Source organism: Choristoneura fumiferana, chromosome Z (assembly GCF_025370935.1).
Source record: "Choristoneura fumiferana chromosome Z, NRCan_CFum_1, whole genome shotgun sequence".
NCBI lineage: Eukaryota > Metazoa > Arthropoda > Insecta > Lepidoptera > Tortricidae > Choristoneura > Choristoneura fumiferana.
The window spans coordinates 8,597,911-8,620,543 of record NC_133472.1 but is presented as its reverse complement, the minus strand read 5'-3'; the positions used below and the strand labels follow the sequence as shown (position 1 = coordinate 8,620,543).

The 22,633-nt window shown below is 37.5% G+C and overlaps 1 protein-coding gene across 1 annotated transcript in view; it reads right to left on the bottom strand.

Moving 5' to 3' along the window:
- Nucleotides 1–90: 90 nt before the first annotated feature.
- Nucleotides 91–22,633, bottom strand: part of cac (calcium voltage-gated channel subunit cacophony) — a 59,630-nt gene continuing 37,087 nt past the window's right edge. Inside the window, 15 exon segments of the mRNA XM_074111484.1 lie at nt 91–7,043; nt 7,045–7,198; nt 7,622–7,731; nt 8,183–8,376; nt 9,220–9,303; nt 11,069–11,223; nt 11,524–11,642; nt 15,383–15,418; nt 15,925–16,133; nt 16,230–16,432; nt 16,506–16,633; nt 17,167–17,320; nt 19,034–19,125; nt 20,239–20,421; nt 22,096–22,140. Of these exon segments, the coding sequence (XP_073967585.1) occupies nt 6,819–7,043; nt 7,045–7,198; nt 7,622–7,731; nt 8,183–8,376; nt 9,220–9,303; nt 11,069–11,223; nt 11,524–11,642; nt 15,383–15,418; nt 15,925–16,133; nt 16,230–16,432; nt 16,506–16,633; nt 17,167–17,320; nt 19,034–19,125; nt 20,239–20,421; nt 22,096–22,140 (2,091 nt within the window). The 3' untranslated portion in view covers nt 91–6,818.

Below are 22,633 nucleotides of genomic sequence, written 5' to 3'. Positions count from 1 at the left end.
CTTCAGCGAATGATGTAAATGCAATTTAAGTTCTTGCAACTTTTCATTATTCCACATTATTATTAAACATTAGGAAAATGAACACACATGATCGAGGAAATTGTCTTTTTTGCATTTATTCATATTGTACAATCTTATAATATGATTCATTCTGCAAAATTTTACAGGCGAGCAAGAATTCATATATAAAACAGTAGCTCTTTCGTATTGTACATAACCATTTTTACCAGTATAGTGAAAACATGCGTATAGTTTTAGTTTTAGGATAATAAATTACTTAAATACTAATTTTAAGTTTGGTTCTTTATTAATACAATATCAATAGGATTGCACTATCCTGTAAAGTTATTGGAATGTACCAAAAACATACTATGGTGCTTTTTGCCGATGAACTTTCTATGCTTTATTAATATCTTTAACTTCAATATAAAATATGATCGTCGTGAAGCGATACACGGATACAAGGCAGGCATGATAATACTGGGCTAGCACTTTTTTATCTCACTTCATTAAATTTAGCATTATTGTATACGAGGGTCGCGAGTCTCGAAGTATTGGCGAGATCCGCGCTCGACGGCTACTGAAGTGAGCTAACAGAGCTTTTTAACGAACAAATTTATTACAATTGATTATTTTAACTGCTGCTTGTCATATTTCGTAAAAAGTATTAAGTTTTTTTTATTAATTTTATTTTATAATATCCTTTTAATTCCATTATATTGCCCGTTAGGTTTAACAGCATATTCAAGAGGAATATCCATAAGAAGTAAAATAATTTTTTTGTACAAATCTAGGACAAATATAGCTAAATTTACACACAATGCAATACTTTACTGAAATCTATTGCTACTATTTTTTTCGTACATGGATTTTCATCAAGTTGGTTATAAAAAAAATCATAGTCTAAAAATCTTTGTGTACAAAATACCATCTGGAATGTGCTGTCAAATTGTTTCCGGACCGATGTTAGTTATGAAGATGGATGACTACAAATTTCTTCTCAACAGTAGCATTTTCGCACTGTGATCACTCCACAGCGGTAACTTACCTATGTGTGCAAGACTATCGTAGTGATTGGCGGGCATATTTTGGCTTAGATTTACATATAGGTACGTTTGAAACGATCTCTCGAATTAAATATCAAACGCGTTTGATCGGCGTGTATTGTACAAACACTGGGGTCGTGTAGTTTTGCACCATCACAGATAAGTATTACGTCAGACGTCACAGTATGTGCGTCCTCAGTCGAAGTCCCGCAAATTCCGTGTTCACCGAATGATATAAAAAAACGTATCAGAAAAATTTAAATGCCACTTATCGGTAGTAGTTTTAAGGTAACTATTACATCGAACATTCCCATTATTTTAAGGCAGTGAAACACCCAACTTAAATTCAAAAACAGTTGGGGACGAGATTACCTAGCTAACATTAATATTAACTAGTAACGTATCACTAGACATTTTCACAAGCGACCTCTACATAACGATCGCGTTTTTTTACAATATTTACACGTCTTATAACACGTATGTCGTTGGTGACGCGCAATAAGGCTGTCTCTCCGAGCGCCTCTATCAATTACTGCTCCGGAGACCGCGATCCATCGCTGTCGATGTTTTTAAATTTTGTGAAAGGCGGGTGTTGATTTCGATTATATTTACTTGTTAATAAAAAGTTTCTGATCTAATTAATTAGCTAATTATTTAATATTAGAGAGGTTAGTCGCGGCTCCGGAGCAGGCGCGGGGAGCCCGATGCGCGTCGCGTCGCCGGACAGTAAGCGGGGCGCTGCGACTGCGACGCTGCGCCTGTGCCCGACCAACATCGAAAGTCCATCGGCTACTAACAAATCAGATTATGACGGTACCAAATTATCCATTCATCTTTACAATAACAATGTAAATATATTAGTGAATGTAGTATCACGATAAATAATAATTCTACATAGAAGAAATCTAACATTTCGAGATCAGAAATTTACAACACTTATGGAACACGAATTTTTTCTATTCGCTTCGTCAATTTCAACGATTTGTCTTAATTTTAATATTAACACGTTTTGAAAGGCGTATGTTTCTTACAATACCTATATAAGGGCATCTTGTACTACTCATGTTTAACAATAATCACAATTATTATGTTCGTTTACGTTTTCTTAAATTATTCTGTGGGCAAACGTGTCGCGCAACGCTGATAACCTATCAACTACTTCCAAAGCTCACAGAAAAAATCCGCATCACATAACAGAGTAGACATTTTGTACTAATAATCAACTATAACTGACGTAAAATATACTAAAAAAAATCACACTTAAAAGCTAAACATCTGACAACCCTTCGCAACATACAACAACCGTCAATCATTATCAAACAGGTAATATCTGACCGGCCAAGATACAGCTCGGGGCCGCGCGCTTGAGAGCCAGCCTTCCGGCGACACCGCTGCGGCGCGGTGCGCCCGCCCCTACCTCACTAAGCACATTAGGTACTTTGTAGGAAATCTTTGAGTGACAATCTTAAAACTGTCAACGCATTATAACATGACATGTTACTTTAGGAAGGGCCAGGTCTTACTCCCAGTTTAAGCTCTACATTAAACATAGATATTTATAAAATGTATCATATAGCTAATTTTCCAGGTACTTCAATTGCTATGAATCGATTTTTTAATATTAAATATTTAACTTCTATCTTTTTGACACGCGCGTAATGAAATAATCCATTGGCTTGCTGTAGCTACAAATGCGGATTTTTATTTTTAAAGTATTTTCTTCTGGAAAAAGTTCAGGGAAAGTAAAAAATTATCGTGGCCAGTGCTACAAATAAATAAGAAAATAATCATTAAACACGATAGGTCTATATTTAGACATGTTAATTACATAACCGAAAATCTCAGACACCCCAAAAAATTTTTTTTCCTTTTGATTTAGCTGATTGTATTTATTTTCGAATACCTTCATTTTGACAAAAAAAAATCGTTCGTTTTGCTAACTCAGTAGTTCTACGTGATTTTTAACTCATAATTTGTATATAAATTTGTCAGTTGCCCTTCAAAGTTTTTCGAAGAAAATCAAAGTGACAGCGAAATGGCTCGTATTAAATTACCTAAATAGTGAGCAACCTCGTTAAAACATTTCATTGGCGCATGTTGCATTCGTAACTTTTAGACTAGGCAAAATAAAAAAGGGAATTAAATACACAAACACAACCTGAATTAAAACATAGTGCAATCGATTCTACTCTCGATTGTGAGCAAACCACTGGTTTTCGGTTATTTAATTAACACGGTGTATATACGGGTGACCTGAATGCCAATGTAGATAGGTATTCTTCAGGATGGTTAGGAAACTAGATATTTTTTAGGCAAATTTAGTCCAAAAGTTTGCTGTTGTTGAGATCATGAATTTCTAGTTTTTCTGCAAAACTTCATTTTTTATCTTATTTTGGCCTATGCTCCATGTGGTTTTGGTATACCCTGGAAACCAAGCAGGTACCTATACACTTTTATATCCCAAACTCTATTTCTATGCAAATTTAAAATCATTGGAAAAAAATTGTCGCGATCTTTATAGGGCTCTTACTTTATTTACATTTGAAAGATTACACATTAGATTAATAAAAATGGTATAAATTTACACGTGGCTGACTGGTATGTCAAATATTTTTACAGAGAAATCACATAATTTTATTACATCGAAAACCATACACTTTTGGACTAAAGTTTTGCTTATCAGGATCTCAATGACCCATACCACCTTTTACTATATCTGCGTCTTTTTTTGGTCACACAGATAAATACGTAATTTAATTTGTTAAGCAGAAATTTTATCGAATACAGCACACAACGGTGGTTGGAGGACGGGGACGTAACGACAGACCGATACACCTATATATATTTTTCTATTATAGATATTCATACATATCACTGGTACCAACATGACAGTATTAATCAAAGCGCAAAATGCTAAATGAATAATAATAATCTAATATTCTATGTGAACGTGTAACACGCACAAGTATAAAGATAATAAAGTACTATTTCAGATCAGATGTTTTATTTATTGCTTGCATATTTTAAAGAATACCGCAGCTAGTTCTCAAGCACGCGGCGCCACTAGAGAAATAAACCACTTCTCTATGCAATCACACAGTTCTAGTAATATTATGTTTTTTTCCTCTTTATCACAGAAAACCATGTATTTACAATTTTGTCATACTAAAATGTCGTAACCTACAGCATGATTCGCAAGAACTGCTCCTAGATCAAAACTGCCCGCGAACATGGATTTTGTGAATTGCTATGTTTAATTATACTATAGTTACATAAATTTTATATAGTACTGTATGTGTACGACATTTTTTATTGCTTTTGAGAAATATTACAGTTTGTAGCGTCGAGGAGATTACAATGGTTTGAGGTGATGCTACGCCGAAACCACACCTCAGTACCTAGCCAAGGACGCATATATGTATATGTCTGTAAGAGGGAAAGGGCTCTGGTGCTTAAATGTGGGTTCGGCATTGTTGATACCTTATCACAATAACTGCTATATGAACACTGGAGATTAGCTCCACTCTTGCGCGTCTTCTGTCGCCATCACATTCCTTGCGCATCCATGCTTAAATTGTACGAGCAGGATATATCAAGTGTTAAATTCTCTTACAAAACTGAACAGTTAAAGAGGCAATTATTAGGTTTGTATATTATTATTTAGCGGAATATATGCATATGATATAAATGTGAAACCGACACAAGACTTACACTGCTTAATACAGGCGCCGCTGTTGCTTCGATACATTGCTGTCAGATTGGAAATAGGACTTTTCTATCTGCAGCTGCCGCAGACGCTAGGTATTATATTATATTATAAAGTCCCAGCTCTCGCTATCAGTACTCATATTGTGAGTATTTTAATTGTTTGCATTTCCTTATATGAAAGTGTTGAAGACCAAACCATATAATACACTATTCATATTTTACTGTTTTAATATTTACATTGATAATATGATGTGTTTCTAGTTTTTTAAATGAATGTTAAATATTATACAAGAAGTTGGTATTTTATTGAAGTAATTAAAGGGTTTTCCACCTGACAGCAATGGTCCGAGCGTACCACATATACTATTATTTTATTAATATTAGTCGTGTTACAGGCGACGTTAAGGCAATAGCAATATTATATGGAACGCATACAACTATTTGTTTTATTGCTTATGACATGTACCGTCTCGGTGAAAGGACCGCCTCAGATTTACTAATAATATTCTCACTATATCTCACTAATATTACGCAATATTATTGATTTTTCATTAAATCTAATAAGTCAGGTGAGATTTCGATCTTGAATACATAAACATTAACACCCCAGACGAATTTTTTGGTATGTACTCGTTATATTTACACTTCGGTTTTTTGCCGCATGAAATAAGTATGAGGTAGGCGGCGTTAGCACAAAAACAAGACATGCTGTCAACATCAAACTACCATCAGCGATCAGTGGCTATTAAAAATAAAATATGTTGTACGTGACCGCTCATGATTCTATCAATATGACAGCAGCGGGGATGTCTACAACAGACTATGAATTTATTACCACAAGTAGGTCTTTCCATTATTATTTTCGACCTCGCGTGCTTATTGTTTACATCGACTAAAGAACACAAGCCGATGAGACGGTCCTCACACCGCGGCGTCACATACGGAAATCGATCAACTGGCAGCTGAATTGGCTAAACGATTGTAAATACCTAGTACTTTACATTGTAGATCATTAATGATAAGTTACAACATGCAGTAAAGTTATTAGTTTACAATTAAATAGTTTTACATCGTTAAATGTTAGTGAGCCAAATCTGACCCTGATTGTAGCTTTGTTTTGAAATTTGTGCCTGGTGTTTTCGTTGCTGAATAAAAAATATATCGCACTTGGCTTCGATCAAGGAACTTTGGCTTGTTTAACTGCATGCATGCATTGTTATATGAAACTGATTAAATTATATTACGTCTACTGTGCTTGGATTGTACATGGTTGGTGTCTCAAGACGAGCGGTTACAACTAGGTATGAGCGCGCGCACTGCGCAGCGCACGGCGCGACGATAGCTAAAGTCCACGTGCATGGATCACTAAAAACATTTTCAACATTAAATATACAACATTTTCATGTATAAACCATCGAGAACAATGATTTTTCAAATGATACTAGTACATAATCCTCATAATTAATACAATTTAATTAAAAATGACTTCTTTAATGAAATACAATACATATAAAATTCATATTTTAGCTTTAATTGTATTTATTAAATTTAAATAACTTATAAAGCACTTGGGGGAAGGACAGCAAATTCAATAAAAAATGTTATTATTTATTTAGTTTAGGTATATTAACTAAGTAAAAATTATTAACTATGTAAATATTTATACAATACTAGTATCCATTTGTCTGACGATGAATGGCTGGTGTTTCTTCCAACGACTAGTTGCACATGGAGGGGCGCGCCCCGGTAGGCGAGTAACGTAGACTTTATCAAGTGCAAATCGAATGATATATAGAAAGTTTACTTTTACAATACAGACTAATAATTTCATTTATGTAAAAATCCTAGCGCAAACGAGCTGTCTGGCACTGTTTCATACTTCGATTACCTTAATCGTAATGTAAATTAAAGAGTAAAATTTTAGCGAATTAAAAATTAAATTTTCCAAAACTTTGTAAATACTAGAATTTGGATATAGCTCATGGAGGCCCGCCAGAAAGGGGGCGCGGCGGGGTCCCGCCGTGTCCAAGAGGGACGTCCAAAATCCTGAGCAACGCAAGTCGTCTATGTACACACGGTCGCCGAGTAAAAAACGAGATCGTTCGAGGCGTGTTTGTAGCGGGGTCGTGGTGCCGGGCGCGCTGCTTCAGAAGGTGTGCGCGTGCGGCGCGGCGGCGGCGGCGCGCACGTCTCTCTGCGAGCACGCGCGGCGGCGCCGCTAGCACCAGTCGTCCTCGTCGGAGTCGGAGTGGCGCGCGCGCGGCTTGTACCCGTTGGGCAGCCGCGCGCCCGGCGCCGGCGAGGGCAGCGCGCGCGCGCCACCGCCGCCGCTGCCGCGACCCAGCGCTAGCGCCGCCTCGTAGCTCAGCGGCGCCGGCGCCTCGTAGCCGCTCCCGCGCCCGCCCCGCTCCGACTCGTAGCCTCGCCCGCGTCTGTTGCAAATACTACACAGGCAAAACACAACCGTCATTACTGACACCGCGAGATACTGAACCACCTGTGCGATAGCGAGGCGGTCGTCACCCCTAACGGGCTGGGAAAATTAATATTTAGCCAGAAGCCTAGTTTCTAACCTAGCGTTTGGATCTCAGAGGAGTGCGGCGAGCAGACAGCAGCCGCTCCAGGTCCAAATATAATCTAGACCTGTCAAATGAAAGGTTATCGATAGCGACCGCGCCCGGCAGCTTGTGCCAGGACACGTGCATTAAGACGGGATGAAATGTGACTCTGATGGCATGCGTTGGCGATGAGAACCAACACTGCTTACATTTAAGGTCGAAATTGAATATCTAACCTCTGTGATCTTTCATACTTATTTGGCTCTTCTGCTTTACAATGCTATAAAGACTGTTTGAGTTGTATTTTACCTATCTCTAGATCTATAGTCTCGGTGTATCAGTCTTTCTACTTCTCGGCCATACTCGTACTCATCGTGCAAAGGCTCCACCGGGTCCCGCACCGTATGTCTCAACGATAGCTGAAAAAATGCGTAATAAAACTATGAGAGACGTATTACAAAGATAAATAAAATATAGAAGCGTTAGATATGCATGATATCGCACATAGGAAGTGATGCCTTGGTTTGAATTGCTGGTCACTTCAGATATCTTACACGGAATCACTTGGGCAAAACATTCGCTCTTGCTTTGTACCACATGTAGGTATCTATCACAAAAGCAGCACAGATATATCTTCGTGACAATGAAAGTTTTCTGACTAGTGGAATATTGCCTTATATAGCGAAGGAATAGGTCTTAGTATCTATCTTGTGCTCCGTTTGACATTGGTGTCACGTTGGGAATTGGTTTATAGCCAAGTGACTCAATCTCAAGTAAAACTATAATGTCAAACGTAGGTGCTTTTTGTCAATGGCGCCATCTAGTGATACTTTTCCTATCAGAAAACCCCCATTGGAGAAGTTTACTTACATGCGAAGGACTGTGGGTGATTCTTGTGAACGGTGGCTGCTGCTTGACCTGCAGCGTGGACGGCTTGGTAGGCGTGGGAGGGAGCTGGCGACCGCGCCCTCTCCGGGCGCCGTCTCGCTCCCACGACCGGTCCCGCCAAGCCCGCCACTCGCGGTCTCGCTCGCGCTCCCGGTCACCACCTATTGGAGCCCAAACTGTTCTTTGAATAATTTGGGCGTTCTATTCTCAGGCCTACTCGCAACGCCACCCAACGTGTCGGGAATATCAAATTCATGAATATTATTCATTCGGTCAGGTCGAAATAATAAAAAAAACAAAGATTCGTATTAAAAATATACAGTCTGGATAATAAACAGATGTGCAAACAATTTTCCTATAGATATATCGTCTCGCTCATCCTCTAAGCACACGACTCTACCATTCCTCTTCATGCGCGCAAAACCAAATTTGAACATTGAAACTCTAATTTTCTTTTAGACACAATGCTATAACTTTAGCAAAGGGTCTTTTTGACGTAGTTGTAATATCGACTGTATAGAATAATTTTCATTTTATTCAGACCCTTTGCTTTACAATTTGTTTAGCAAATATTATGCTCAACAGGGAATTTAAATTATTGATTCAGTATTTTAATGGTACAGAATTCAGGTTAGCGTCTTAATGCAGGAAATTTCCTCTTCGATTTAAGGGTTGTACTCGTATGTAAGTAGATGTTGTTTGTTGGGAGATCGGATTTGGGTCGCATGATATTTTGTTAAGTCTTCAGCTGTCAGAGAACAAGAACTGAAATGATGTATTGTACCTACGGAAGAATTTAAAATATTAACGGTTACCAATCGATACCTCGTGTTACCTTCTGGTTTACGATGGAAGAATATAAAATAAGTAGGTAGTAAATCAGTGTGGCAATTTGTAAGTAATAAGGTACGTGGTTTATTGTCTGTTAGTCTGTTTATGTGCGATGGATGTGTCTGTGGGGGTTTGTGTGTGTATGTGTGTGTGTGTGTCTTTGTGTATGTGTGGCGAGTGGATCTCACCGTAGGTGTGGTGTGGCGGGCTGGGCGACCGCGAGGGCTGGCTCAGGCTGGTCGTGGGGTGCGGCGCTCTCCACTCCTTCCCTGCTGTCAGGAATACCTTCATGTACCTTCCACCACGCTTAACCCTACGCCCGTCGGACTACCGACATCATTTCCTTGCTCACAAAGGTGACTCTAAAAGTTTTGGGGTGTCTGTTGTACCAAATGTTACACTCAGCGATGGACCCATGTCTGGAATACACGGGAATGGATTTTTTCTAGGATCATAGTTCAGGGTCTATTTTTGTTACAATTGATTTTTGTTACACTATCGTTATACGAAGCGACAACTGAATGAAAACCCTCCAAGCTCTGCATGCTGCATGTTTTCTCATGCGCGTTTAAATTGTACAAGTGCATGCGCTGCATTCAGGTTCCTTGGACATTAGCGTAGTTTATAAAAAGCGAATAAATTTGTGCATACAATACAAGAGTTGGTAATAGTATGTTCTGTAGTATATCAGCGCCAAAGCATGCAGCAGGCAAAACAATTTTAGTAATCTGCTGGAAAATTTGGTAAAAGTAAGCTTTTATTTAGTTAAGTTCGTATCAAGTTACAGCCTGTTTAAATCGCGTAAGCACTCCAAGGTTTGCGATCCCATTCGAAACTTATAACTAAAAGGAATATAAAATATTGCCTGATGAAAAAAACCTACGACATTATATTGCTAACAATTGAGTACGAGCATGTATGGATGAGCAGTTATTAAGTACCTATTATCTAATTTAAACTACTTGTATGTAGGTTACAAAACTAGCTTTGTGATGATGTCAAATATTGCTAAAATTTACAAACTAAGGTATACGTAGGTATCTAAATTTGTCAACATATTTATTTTAGCGATATCAATTCGATAATAGAATGTCTTATAACTACGGCTACAAAACATGTCTACATCTACTTTAAGCTAGACTTCCCATCTTCTCACAAAACTTTCAGAGTACCTTCATGAGAAGAAAAATGTTTGCAAAACTGTTTGATTCGATTATTCGAAGCTAAGTAAAACAGATTAATAATGCTGACGTTGATTATAAAAATGAAATAATTGTACTACAGGAAAAATAATAGGATAGTTCCAAGAGCTGGAAAACATTTTTAGTATTCGAGGCAACGTGAAAACTTTTTACAATGCTTTCTTTGATATCTAAACTCTAATCACCACGTGGCTGAAGGGCTAAACTGATTCTTGCATTTTTTAATACCTACATTGTCAACGTTCTTGTGGCTGGTTCAATGTTTTGAACCTTTAAATTTAAGGTGTGATAAAAAAAACGAACTGTGACATTAGTCGTGGCTATAATTAAGCCAGATGATTTGAAAATAACTTAAAAAAAGAATATGTGTTGAACGTTGAAATTTGAAATAATGTATTTGTAACTGAAAATAAGTAGGTATTTAATAAAGCCAACTGATTTGTTTGGGTCACAATGCTGGCTAAGAGATTAAGAGTAAAAGGTCGGTTAAGCCCCACCAACATTAAGTCATGTCTGCGTTTTTGTATATAGATATTATAAAGGAAATATGGTAACAAGCTTTTCCAATGCCTCAAATACCTTCTCTAAAATGTCTGTCAGCTCTCAGAGTATAACAATTGACACAGCCAGCTCAATAAAAAGCTAAAAAACTATGAAAACTCTCAGATAAAGTCGCCAATTTCAATTTGCTAGCATCAAGCCATCGACGCAAGTTTATAAAAGTTAAAGCTGCCTGGGCCGCTGGCTGGCATTGTTAGATTACCAGTAAACTTCAAGTTGGTAGACTATTTCGGATATTAAATTTGTAGCTTAGCTTATTGTATGGAGCGCCTACCATGGGGGTGATAGTGGTGCGGCGCGCGGTGCGAGCGACCGTGCCGTTGGTGTTCATGCTTCACTATCTCGACGACGTTGCTGACAGTGTCCGAGAAGCCGATGTCGTGGTGGTAACCCCCGTAGTGGCCGCGTCTCCTCGGACTGGGCGTTCGCCTGAAAACCAAACGAGTTAACACTTGTCACTACATGCACCTCGCATCCCTCCATGCGGTTAGTTACCTACATCCCATGCATTCACACAGTAACACGTAGGTTTACCGGCCAGATATAGGTTAGTTAGTTAGTTTAGTTAGTGGACGTTGTAACGTGCAACGCTGACATACCCCTTTTCACTACGATAACTTTGAGATCAAACTCCTCTTCGTTGACACTACAAAACAAAACGAAAACGAAAATAACGCAAATAAAACAAATTATAGTAAAATAAAAATGGATGGAATTGCTAGATCTTACCTAAGACTGGAAGATCTGCCGTGGTGACCGTTCTGGTAAGGGTGAGCCGCCGTCAGCCGCGCCTCGTCCAAAGACTCAATGGATGCGTGGTGAGACCCTACGTCTTGTAACTCCAACACCTATAAACCAAATTCAGTTACACATCTTCCGTAAAGGCTGCCGTCAGATTCATCTAAAATTGCGTGTTAAACTTAACCATTGCATAAAATAACTGTCCCATATTTACAAAATTCTATTACTCACTAAGGAAACCATGCGTTTGTAAATAAGGTCGGTGAAATTATTTGCATCATGCAACAAAATCGTGCTGTGCGGTGCAGTTCTTATTTTAACGTTATTCGTTACTTACCCACAGTCGAACTTCAACTAAGTACATTTTAAAACCATGCGATGCATGCTTTGATAGAGTATATCATGCGGTCTTTATATAGGTATAATAATGTTATTATGGTCAGGTGTCATGTTATATAAAATATTATGACTGTATGTTTGTATATGTATCGGTAGTAGGTAGGTAATGATTCTATGTCTAATTATATCAGTATATAAATGTATTTAGCGACTAGAATCCACAAAGAGTTATTCATGTTTGTTATAGAAGAGACATTCACTATTTTAAAACCAAGTAATATTCAAGATTAATGAAACACTACAACTTTACTGATTAGATAAAACAATCCTATGTTACTGAAAATGTTTACCTAATTATAACAACCCTCTGCAAACTTTAAACTGTTTACCATCAATCATTATTTAGTTACGTACCTACAACATATACAAGTCAATAAACAGATAATGGGCCTAAGCCCCTAAATTATCCTTTACCACAAATTCAAATACCTATAAAACAACAAATATTATCATTAATTTTCTAATTGCCAACAGCAAACATGGACATTATGACCAACCTACGGATTAGCTGTCCTATTACATTTAGGTACAAATAAACAGCAATGGTCTAATCTTTCCAAATAATATTACAACATATACTATCTATGACAGGTGGAAATGCATTGACAAGGTTTATGTTACATTTATCATTGGGTTTCCTATTTCCGTGGACATTATTCTCTTACCCTTTTCAGGTTATTAAATGTCAATATGGACAATATTGTCACTTTAGTTCAATCGATTTCGTGAACTTTTGTGACATAATTTCGGTGGTCACATCAATTTGCACTTGACAATAGCTACTTATTATAAGTTGGGTCTTTACAACAAAAATTTAGCTCAATTTTTGGACCCATTCTAAAACAGAATTCACCTTTTTATTGTTCCTGAAACAAAAGATACATCGATGTTAACATTTCTTATAATTAATACATATTTTAATCTTTATGTACCGTCAGATATGGCAATTCTAAATTCCAAAGCCAACTACCTAAGTTCGCCTAGAGTCACAATACAGTTGACTATATTACACGATATTTTCAATATTAGAACTATAACTGCACTAGGTATAGTTGACCAGATTGGTTTTTGACTCTCACGATAATCAAATGGCCTATCCGAAATCTGTTTTTGACTCTCACGATCGCAATCAAATGGCATTTTTTCTATCCGAAATCTGTCATTGGATTGCGATCGCGAGCGTCAGAAACTTTAGGCCTGGCACCACATTGGGGAGCTGACAGTAGCTGAACCCCTTATTATTTCACTATCGGTTTTTTGACACATTTCAAACTGTCGTGTTGTTGTTTATGTGACGAGAGTACTGCTTAAGTTACTTTTGAGCTTGATTGTACACAGAAAGGTAAAGCTTCCGATTTCTGTGATAATCGACTAGGATCGACGTTAAATTATTATACGGTTTTTTTATGAAAGGAATATAAAACTTTATGATCAGTTGTTGACACATGACCAACCCTTACGACATATTAATATACTCTTTCTTTTCTTTATAATGTACTTATAATTCGTGCGCGATCTCATAATTGCTTTACGAGTAGTTAAAAATATAAATTTTAAGGTTTATAAGAATATATATACATATTGGTGCTTGTTACCATATCGAGTAGTTAAAAATATAAATTTTAAGGTTTATAAGAATATATATACATATTGGTGCTTGTTACCATATCACGCAAAATCGACTCTACGAATTTTGCTGAAAATTGTCACATACTTAGTTTAGGACCTGGATCAGCACATAAGATACTTTCTATCCCAGAAAAAAAGATAGTTGTGCGGGATACTGATACCCAAACTAATATAACATTAAGTAACATTTGTTTAAATCATATTAAAGTTGTATAAATCAGCGATACGTACTTGAGCGACTTTCTGGTGTTCCGTCTAGCGAGGTCTGCTAGCGTGTGGGAGTCGTCTGCATGGTCGGGCGGCGCCAGCGCCGGTGGCTCGTGGCTCAACGACCCGGCCCGCGAGCCCGGGCCCAATCCCGCCGCCACGTCCAACAGGCAGTTAAAGAAGGACGCCTTCTGTGCACCACGCACCTTTCACACATCCGCCCCACACACGCACACTTGCGCATGCTCATGTCAACGCGCCCAATAGCTGGACGCGTTGCCAACTAACCGCTAAAGCTACATGAGTTTGCGCAATACCACACATCATGTCCATGCTGGAGTTCCGTTTGTCAAGTGTGTAGTTCGTGTGTATTTTGTTGAGTGTGACAAGAATTCCAAGGAATGGACATTGTGACCTGAATGCATTTATACTGAATTGTGGTGTATAGTGAAGATGTATGCGGGTATTCTGAGAAAACAACTATTACACGTTAGTAGATGTCAGAGTTATTGTTTAGTGGATTAGATACGTAAGATGATTATATAGTATGATATAAATACAATAGAGCTGTAAATTACAAAGCATTAATATATTCATATACATGGTGCTAATATTAAAATTAGTGCAAAAAATAATTATTGAAGCCAGAGGCATATTTTTATGTATGTAGATGTAGCTATCTAGTTCATGACTGCTTCATCTTTTAATGTTGTAAAGAAATCGAATTCTTCCAGCATGCGCATTTCAGATAATCGCCTCCTTCAGGATTAATTAATAATCAATTTATATAGAATCGGTTATTTTCAATGGTGAATTTTTGAAACTATCCGACTCGATAAAGTTCTGAGACAAAATAGGGCGTAGCAGAAAAAAAGCATAGTATTTTTATTGATCGTAATCATCAGGCTTCTACATAGAATGGTAACGTAATTGAGCCAAAATGTAGATAATTTGACAAATTATAACAAAACATTCAATCGGTATAACACAAACTACTGGCGGAAGACACACTTTCAAAATCCAATGATAGTCATGCAAATTTTCCTAGAACGGTAAAATAATACATCTTAGACATCGCCAATTGTTTTGAATGCAAGTATCGAGGGTGTAGGTGGTAGCGAGCGGAACGGGATAGCTGTTGTAGACGACATAAATGAGGAAGACAAATCTACGACCGGACAGTTCTAACACAGCTACTAGACACTGTTCAAACAACTCCACTGCTCTACATTATTTTGCAACTATAGGACAGGTCACTATATCGTGGTTTACGAAGCCCTGACGGACACTTGATAGACAAAAATATGCTTGACGCGCATAAGTTTATTTGAGCCGGTACATCAAGTGCGTCACTGATAACTAACTCTAACTGTATTGCTATTCTATGCTACTATCATGGTATGAAGATTCTTGTATGGAATAACTATTGAGTTGACTTTAAAAGTCAATAATCAGCCATTTCATAATCTCTTAATTTCTTCTTGCATGTATATATGATTTTTATTTATTTCGAAACACGATGCGAGAAAAAATTTATGATAAAATAAAAATGTCTAGAACAGTGCAAGAAAAAAGTAGTCAAACTTTCGTTCCGTAAAATTTTTAATACTACCGGCTGATTGGCCGTAGGGCTATTCTCGCCGAATGCCTGAAAAGTAAACCACCAATGTAGTCGACTCGCAAGAGCCGATTGCAACTAAAGTGACTCTGTATTGTTGTGCTTAGTCAGCGCTGGCAGCTACCAGAAGCCAATCCGAATTTGGACTCTCATTCTCGCTTTAACTTCCATATTTTATTTTTTACTTTGCGTCATTTTAACAACAATACATCCACAAAAAGACAACACAATCAACTATACTTATCTAACTATAATGTTCGAACTTTTACACTAATGTGGGGAATCACAAGGGGGCCATCAACAAACACTACTTGTTAACGTGTAGTTTACCTATTCATTTAATATTTACATTTGGCTCAAAATAACAGAAGATGCTTTACAATAATTATACTTTAGCCACACGTATTTACTCTGGCTTCATTAGAACTACGCACCTACGACATTAAGACCTTACAACAGTTCTGCTCATTATAATATTGTTATTTTAAGTACCGAACGAAAACATCAGTGCATAAACCAAGGCATGTAATGCTTACCGTAACGCCCTGCGGGTTCCGGCCAAACCTAGTCGATCTCCAGCTTTCTAGGATGAGGAGGCCCGCGTAGATCTTCCCAACGGTCATTTTCCCTGTATTTAGTACATCGTTTCGAGGCACCAGCAAATCTAACATCTTCTTCGCCTGCAAGGGCCATATGTGAGTGATGGTTTCTCGTAACTCCTCATCCGCTTGGTCCATCTCGTCCGCTGAAAGCGAACGGGTGTTGTGGAAATTGTTAGTATGCATCTGTTTAACTGACTTCAGCATTATATTTTAAGCGTACTAATTATGCTAGGTCATACCTGATCTCATCTTGATGTTCAAATTTTCCCGTATCAACGCGAAGAGAGTCGTAGTAAAATTTACCTTCCCTTCGTCGTCTAGTGGCATATTCATCCTAATTAGTTTTTTGTATGCCAGTCTATTTGGACATTTGTTGCCAAACCCCAACGGCGGATCCATATTTTTAAGCATATCGTACATTTCAGTAAAATGGATCTTGCCACTAAAATATGCAAAATATTGTTTAGAACAGCACGAATATGCAAAATGAATGTATTTTATGTCATTAAACTTACGTGGCGTTTGGGTCATACTCGGCCCATATTCTAACAAATTCATCAAGATGATGCGCTCCGAGGATGGACGAGTCCCTCGTTAGGTAATCAAAGTTATCCATAATGACAGCAACGAATAAGTTCAACATCTGTAAACAATCAAACGCAACACGTTAAAAATCATCCAAAATATTTAAGCGTACACACAGTAAATAACTAGGTACAACTGTTGTGGTGCCATCACGGGTTGGATTACAAACAAAATGGAATGGTAGGCTTTGGGCTTTTTGGCCCAGTAATGGTTAAAAATTTCAATTATTGTTGTATGTAGGTATGCGCACTATCGCTACAGGTATTTATTTTGTTAAACTGTATAAGAAATGTCGTGGCAGTAAAAGTGATGTGGCTCCCTAACAAGTTGATTCTCACCAGGGTTACCCCTTCTTACTATTGCCATACTCGATAGTCTTTTACGCAATGTCATTGACAACAAGTATAGCAAAGGTGGTGGTTGGGCTCTAACCTCGCCCTTTTCTCATTCGCGCTTTGGTAGCTGTCTTTTTTTTTCAAGCCACGCCAGTTGTAGATACTTATAGTTGTTGAGGTTGTATTTGTGAGGGATGTGTTTGTAGGTAAATCCATTTTCATTATCCGCAATGGCACCAAACTTGTCTTTACTTACAAGAAACGAACAGAAGAATATGAACGATACGAAGTAGGCGTAAGCGAGTGTGCTTCCACAAGCTTCGTTCGCTGGTTTTCCTGCCTTCTCGTCGCACTTGGCCGGTTTCAGGCAGGCAAGCATGATGTTCGGCCACGACTCGCCCGTTGCGCATCTAAACATGAAGTGGCTCACAGACACCGGCGTTTAAGTGTTAAACCGAAACCGCTAGTAAATATTATTTGTAAGGGCCTACGCTAGTTGACGCGGTTTGCACGGAGCGGGTGAACGCCTATTGCATAATAGTTTGAGGAGCGACAAATCCATGCGTCGCGGCGATGCGTCTGCAGGGCTACTACAAAACTCGAAACTCGAAATTCGTGTCGTGCGGTCCCTCTGACACTTATACTATTTAATACAAGAGCGAGAGGGACGGTATGATACGAACTTCGAGTTTCGTAGTAAGCCCTGCTGCACCCGCGCCCGCAGGCGTGCGCCGGTTCCATGCACCCGCACCAGCTAGCATAGGCCCTCATAGGGCTGCCTTGGAAGTATGCTGGTATTGCTACGACTGTTGATTTGTTATTGTCGGGCTCGAGGACACTGCGAGTGGGTAAGGCCAATTTTTGGCAAATTCGTCAAGGCAAACTATGGACGATCTTTCTTGCAGCTTTTATCTGCTTAGTTCCTAATGAGTATTGGAACTATTGGAGGATCTAGTTAGGAAACTACCAGTATAAGCGGGTTCGGTTTAGTATTTAATACATACAGGAAGAAATAGAGATATTTGTTAGGTATAATTAGATATTTTACGCCTTTTTTTCTAATTTAAATGCCTATCGGTTACGATGTTTTGTTTTGAAGGATAGGTATTTACAACTAAACACAAAACGTGTTATGCCAAGTGATTCTAAGTGTAATCTAATTTTGCCACACAACCTATGTGGGGGTACATAATTCCGACTTTGAATCGCAATGCATGCAGTGAGGACAATCATGCCAAACACATATTGCTATACTAGTTCAAAACAAGTTCATATTTCGATGGGTCCTACGAACAAGGGCTTAAGTGTAAAATCCTTACTTTACAGGACGGGCTTTCAAAGTCAAATACTATCGTAACTCAGAGATGGTGTATCCGAGACTTCTAAAATTTGGCACACTTGCTAATAGTACTTTGTCCTTCAACCACAATAAATAAATTTTAATAAAATATTTTTTAATTAAAAGTTATAGTACATACGCCCATATACGTGAATTTCCGGGAAATAAACTTGTGTTCAAAAAGACAGTAAAAAGATCTATGTGGTACTTTGGCTCAATATACGCGTTCAACTTTAAAATCTTTGGTAAAAAATACGTTACTCAAGATACTTGGATAAATTTAAAAAAAGTAATACAATCACATCTCGATGTAATTGTAAATAAATGGCAGTTATGCCCACAGATTAAAAAAACCGCCCCGGGATTTACCGCGTAAAAGTATCAAACGTACTTTTAGCCCTTTTACGTTAAAATTGCATCTAGTTCGGCCATTTTACGTCCACTCGAAAAATAAATAAATAACAGCGTTTTTTAATTCACTATCCAAATATATATAGTTTATAGATACCTATAACGCACAACACTCAAAATTGAAAAAAATCTGTTTGGCCCTTATACATAGGACCCATCGATTTATTACCTGTTTAATTAGTTTGTTTTTCTGAACTTATTTCAGTATTTTTAGCTAGACGCCATCGTATCAGCAATCACACGTAATTTCGAAAAATCACAACAGGTTCAGTACCTAGGTACTAGTAGACCGATTTTTTTTGATATCACCCGTAATAGGTTTATTATTACTAAATGTCAAACTCATTATGGTATCAAAGTTAATGTTCCTTACCTGAATAGAAGCATGAGTGCTTGAATGAAGCTTCCAAAATTGTTGTGTCTGTTCATATCTGAGTCGGGTACTAATTCTATATTGCCAAACACCTGTGTCCAAGCAGATACAACACAGAAAATCAGCATTGAGTGCAAAATATACGTGTACCCTAACACCCTAAGCTCTTCCCCGATGCAATCGAACAATTACTAAGTTGGCTCTTCCTAAATGAATTGTCTATTGCTACCTCTAAGTATAATGTTTTAGGGTTACAATGCGAAAACAACACTATACAATATGTATCTAGTAAAATACAAACAAGGATAAGATGCAGTTCAAGGACAATTTGTAGACAGTTAATGACACTAAGTATCGGCTAAAGCTACACTTGAATGTGACCAAACACTATGTATGGCATGTTGATGGGGACTCGATGAGGATGAAAGTTATGTACATTTAACACAGACAGTAGTGACGGACAGTGTCGACGCGACGAGTGAACAAGATGCTGCCGTCGCGTGGCGTGTGCCATGCCGGTCGCAGGCCCGACAAGTGAACAGAGGATCGGTTGCCACCACTACGCTTTACTGTACTCTCACCGAAATAGCAGCAAGAGTGCTCCCACGAAAGATCGGAAGTTGTTATGCCTGTTGATGGCACTGTCTGGATCGTATTGCATGTTTCCGAAAACCTGTCATTAGAAAATGATCAGTGCCTACTTCAATGTATAGTCCTGGTCTCTGCCGAACTGCTCCGTATGTAGGGTCGGGTCACGGATATGAAACTAATGAGTTCAGATGGGATGGCATGACATTACATTTCTGGCAGGTAATACGTCTGCTCTAACGGATATTAGCAGTACCAGCATCAATCACCACTATTTTATGTTCAAAGAAGAGCAACTAGGATGAGGACCTTGTGTAAAAGTAAAATAATTGTTCTATATAACTAAATAATACTTGGGCTTTAATTAGCTGGAACCCCAACACTACATTGACTAATACTAGCAATGAAAACTCTTAAACTATCTAGCTTGAAAATATTAAAACACTTATCATGAACATTGCAGGAAATAATCTAAAACTGTAAACGGTAATATAATCCTATTTTTAACTGTGAACTGTAAGCTACAAGATTCCCCAAACTAAAATATTAATGTTACACTTGTAAGACATTGTTATAATGATAAAAGAGTTATTAACTTGAGGAATAACTGAACAGACCTGCATCCCAATGATGGCGTAGATAAAGAACAGCATCGCGATGAGAAGGCACACATAGGGTAAGGCTTTGAAACTCTGCACGAACGTCCATAACAGTATTCGAATGGTGTATCCCTGCCTGAGCAGCTTGATCAGTCGCGCGGCTCGGAACAGGCGGAGGAAACCGACGTTGAATGTGTTCTCCTACAACACATAACCACCATTACTACCTCGAAGGACCATTTGCTTCTATTATCATCGAACATTAACAACTGCTAGCGTTTATTAACTTTTTATTCCGAGAGCTGATAGACACTCTAGAGTAGGTGTTTGAGCATCACAAAATCTTGTACATTACTTTATGGTAGAACAACTTATACCTGACTGGAGGATAGTGGGGCTAAACCCTTTACTTATACCTAACATTATGATCACCGGGGTCTCACTAAAATAGCTGGATTCTTTAATATATTCCTTATTAATTACAAAATGTACTCTGTTAAAATCTCAACGTGCCTGAGACGATTTTTTAAAATATATTTTTGAAAAATGTGGTCCTATATTTTAGTTATACAAGGTTTAAATTATTCCAGAATATTTCGGCAGATGGTTGAGTTACTTTGTTGTACGTGAATGTTCCAGGATCAATCAATTGCGATTGATTTAAAAAATTTAACCTTGCCTCAAATAACTACTTTACCTACTCTAAAATAGACATATTATTACCAGCACTCGTAATAGTATGTTCCTTCTATTGATAGGTTTCACACTTAAACATTTTAAAAATGGAATAAGCTTAACATCTTTAAACGCCATTTAACATCTCTTAAGTGCTGCAGACGTTGTTTCTAGTTCAGACAATTATAGTTTGAGACAGTGACAGCGGTCATCCTCATACAATTTCATGGTTGTCATGGATCGAAATTGTATAGAAATGACAACTGACACAAGGTTTAAGCTATATTGGCTGAAGGTAGGCAATCCAAAAGTTTCTAGTCTGATACAACAGAGGATGATATAATAGAAAATAAACTATATGCATTGGTTTTTGTAGTCCAACTCGCGACTATGAGAAGACTGTTGAAACGATGATGCAAGAACGCGGAAGCGATTTAAATAAACAAAACATGACAAAAGGGCTGTTTCGCCACCTATTAATTAATTTTATTTGACGGATAAATGTGATGCCGTCTTCGTCTTTTCGAACAAAACAAAGAGAGACGGCATCACATTTACCCGTCAAATAAATTTAATCAGTGGATGGTGAAACAGGAGGTTATAAGTTATAATCTTTAATGTCTAAATAAAGAGATATGAAAAAGTTACGAGATACCTACTCATGTCAAGTTAAATCTGCAAATTCTAAAACTAATAAAATTGTATAACAAAAATTACAAACATATTTCATTTGATAATTGAGCAATGCAATTATTATTACTAATTTGAATATAAAAAAAAAATACTTTAAAAAATCTAAATACCAAAATCACACATTTAAATACAAGTTTGTTCAGTAACATATATAGTTTTTTTATATTTATACAAATAAAATAAAGGTCATACATTTTTATGTTTTGACTAAAACAACATACAGAAATAAAGAAGGTAGATACAAATCTCTAATATCAAAGTTCTTAATCTATGAATAACGATTTATTTGTGAACATTACATCAATGTCATAATAACTATCTAAATAATTATTACCAATCCTAGCAAACACTCTTCGATTAATTAGGTAATCTACAAAATCTAGCCTAATGCTAGCACTACGTCAGTAAAATTGTTTAGTTTAAAACTCAAAATATTATCTAATGGACTCTCCATTATAAATTGTTTACTGTAATTCTAAGTTTGCTAACCAATGGTAAGACGGTTACCTGCTGACACGATATGTCAGAGGCACAGTGGTCGGGAAGGTCGCTCTGCAATCAGGACATAATCGTTTACCTTCACCAGGTTTGGTATTCCATTATAAAAAATCCAACGAACTGAGAACCTCCTCTTATTTGAAGTTGGTTAATATGAAATTCTCAAAACTATATTTCTTTAACACACTATCCACAATAAAAAAATAATTTTGACCACGTTTTTTCGAATTAAAAATGTAATGCGTAAAATATTACGTCGGAGTGTGGTTGAATTTAAATGAATAGAAATTAAAAAAGGGTGTGATAGTGTACGATTCCACCATTAAATTGTGCACCGATCTGTTTTAGTAGTTGCGGCAATATTTTGGCTAGTACAGTCACCAGCATTAATATCTGCCACAGCGGAGCGTGCAAAAATATCTGACAAGTCTTTCCAGCTGTAGAAATAGAGTCGTATCAGATATTTATGTACGCTTGTTGTGTCAGATTTTGGTGCTAGTGACTGTAGCACGACCTCACGTGGAAACTATTATTTAAGTTACATTTA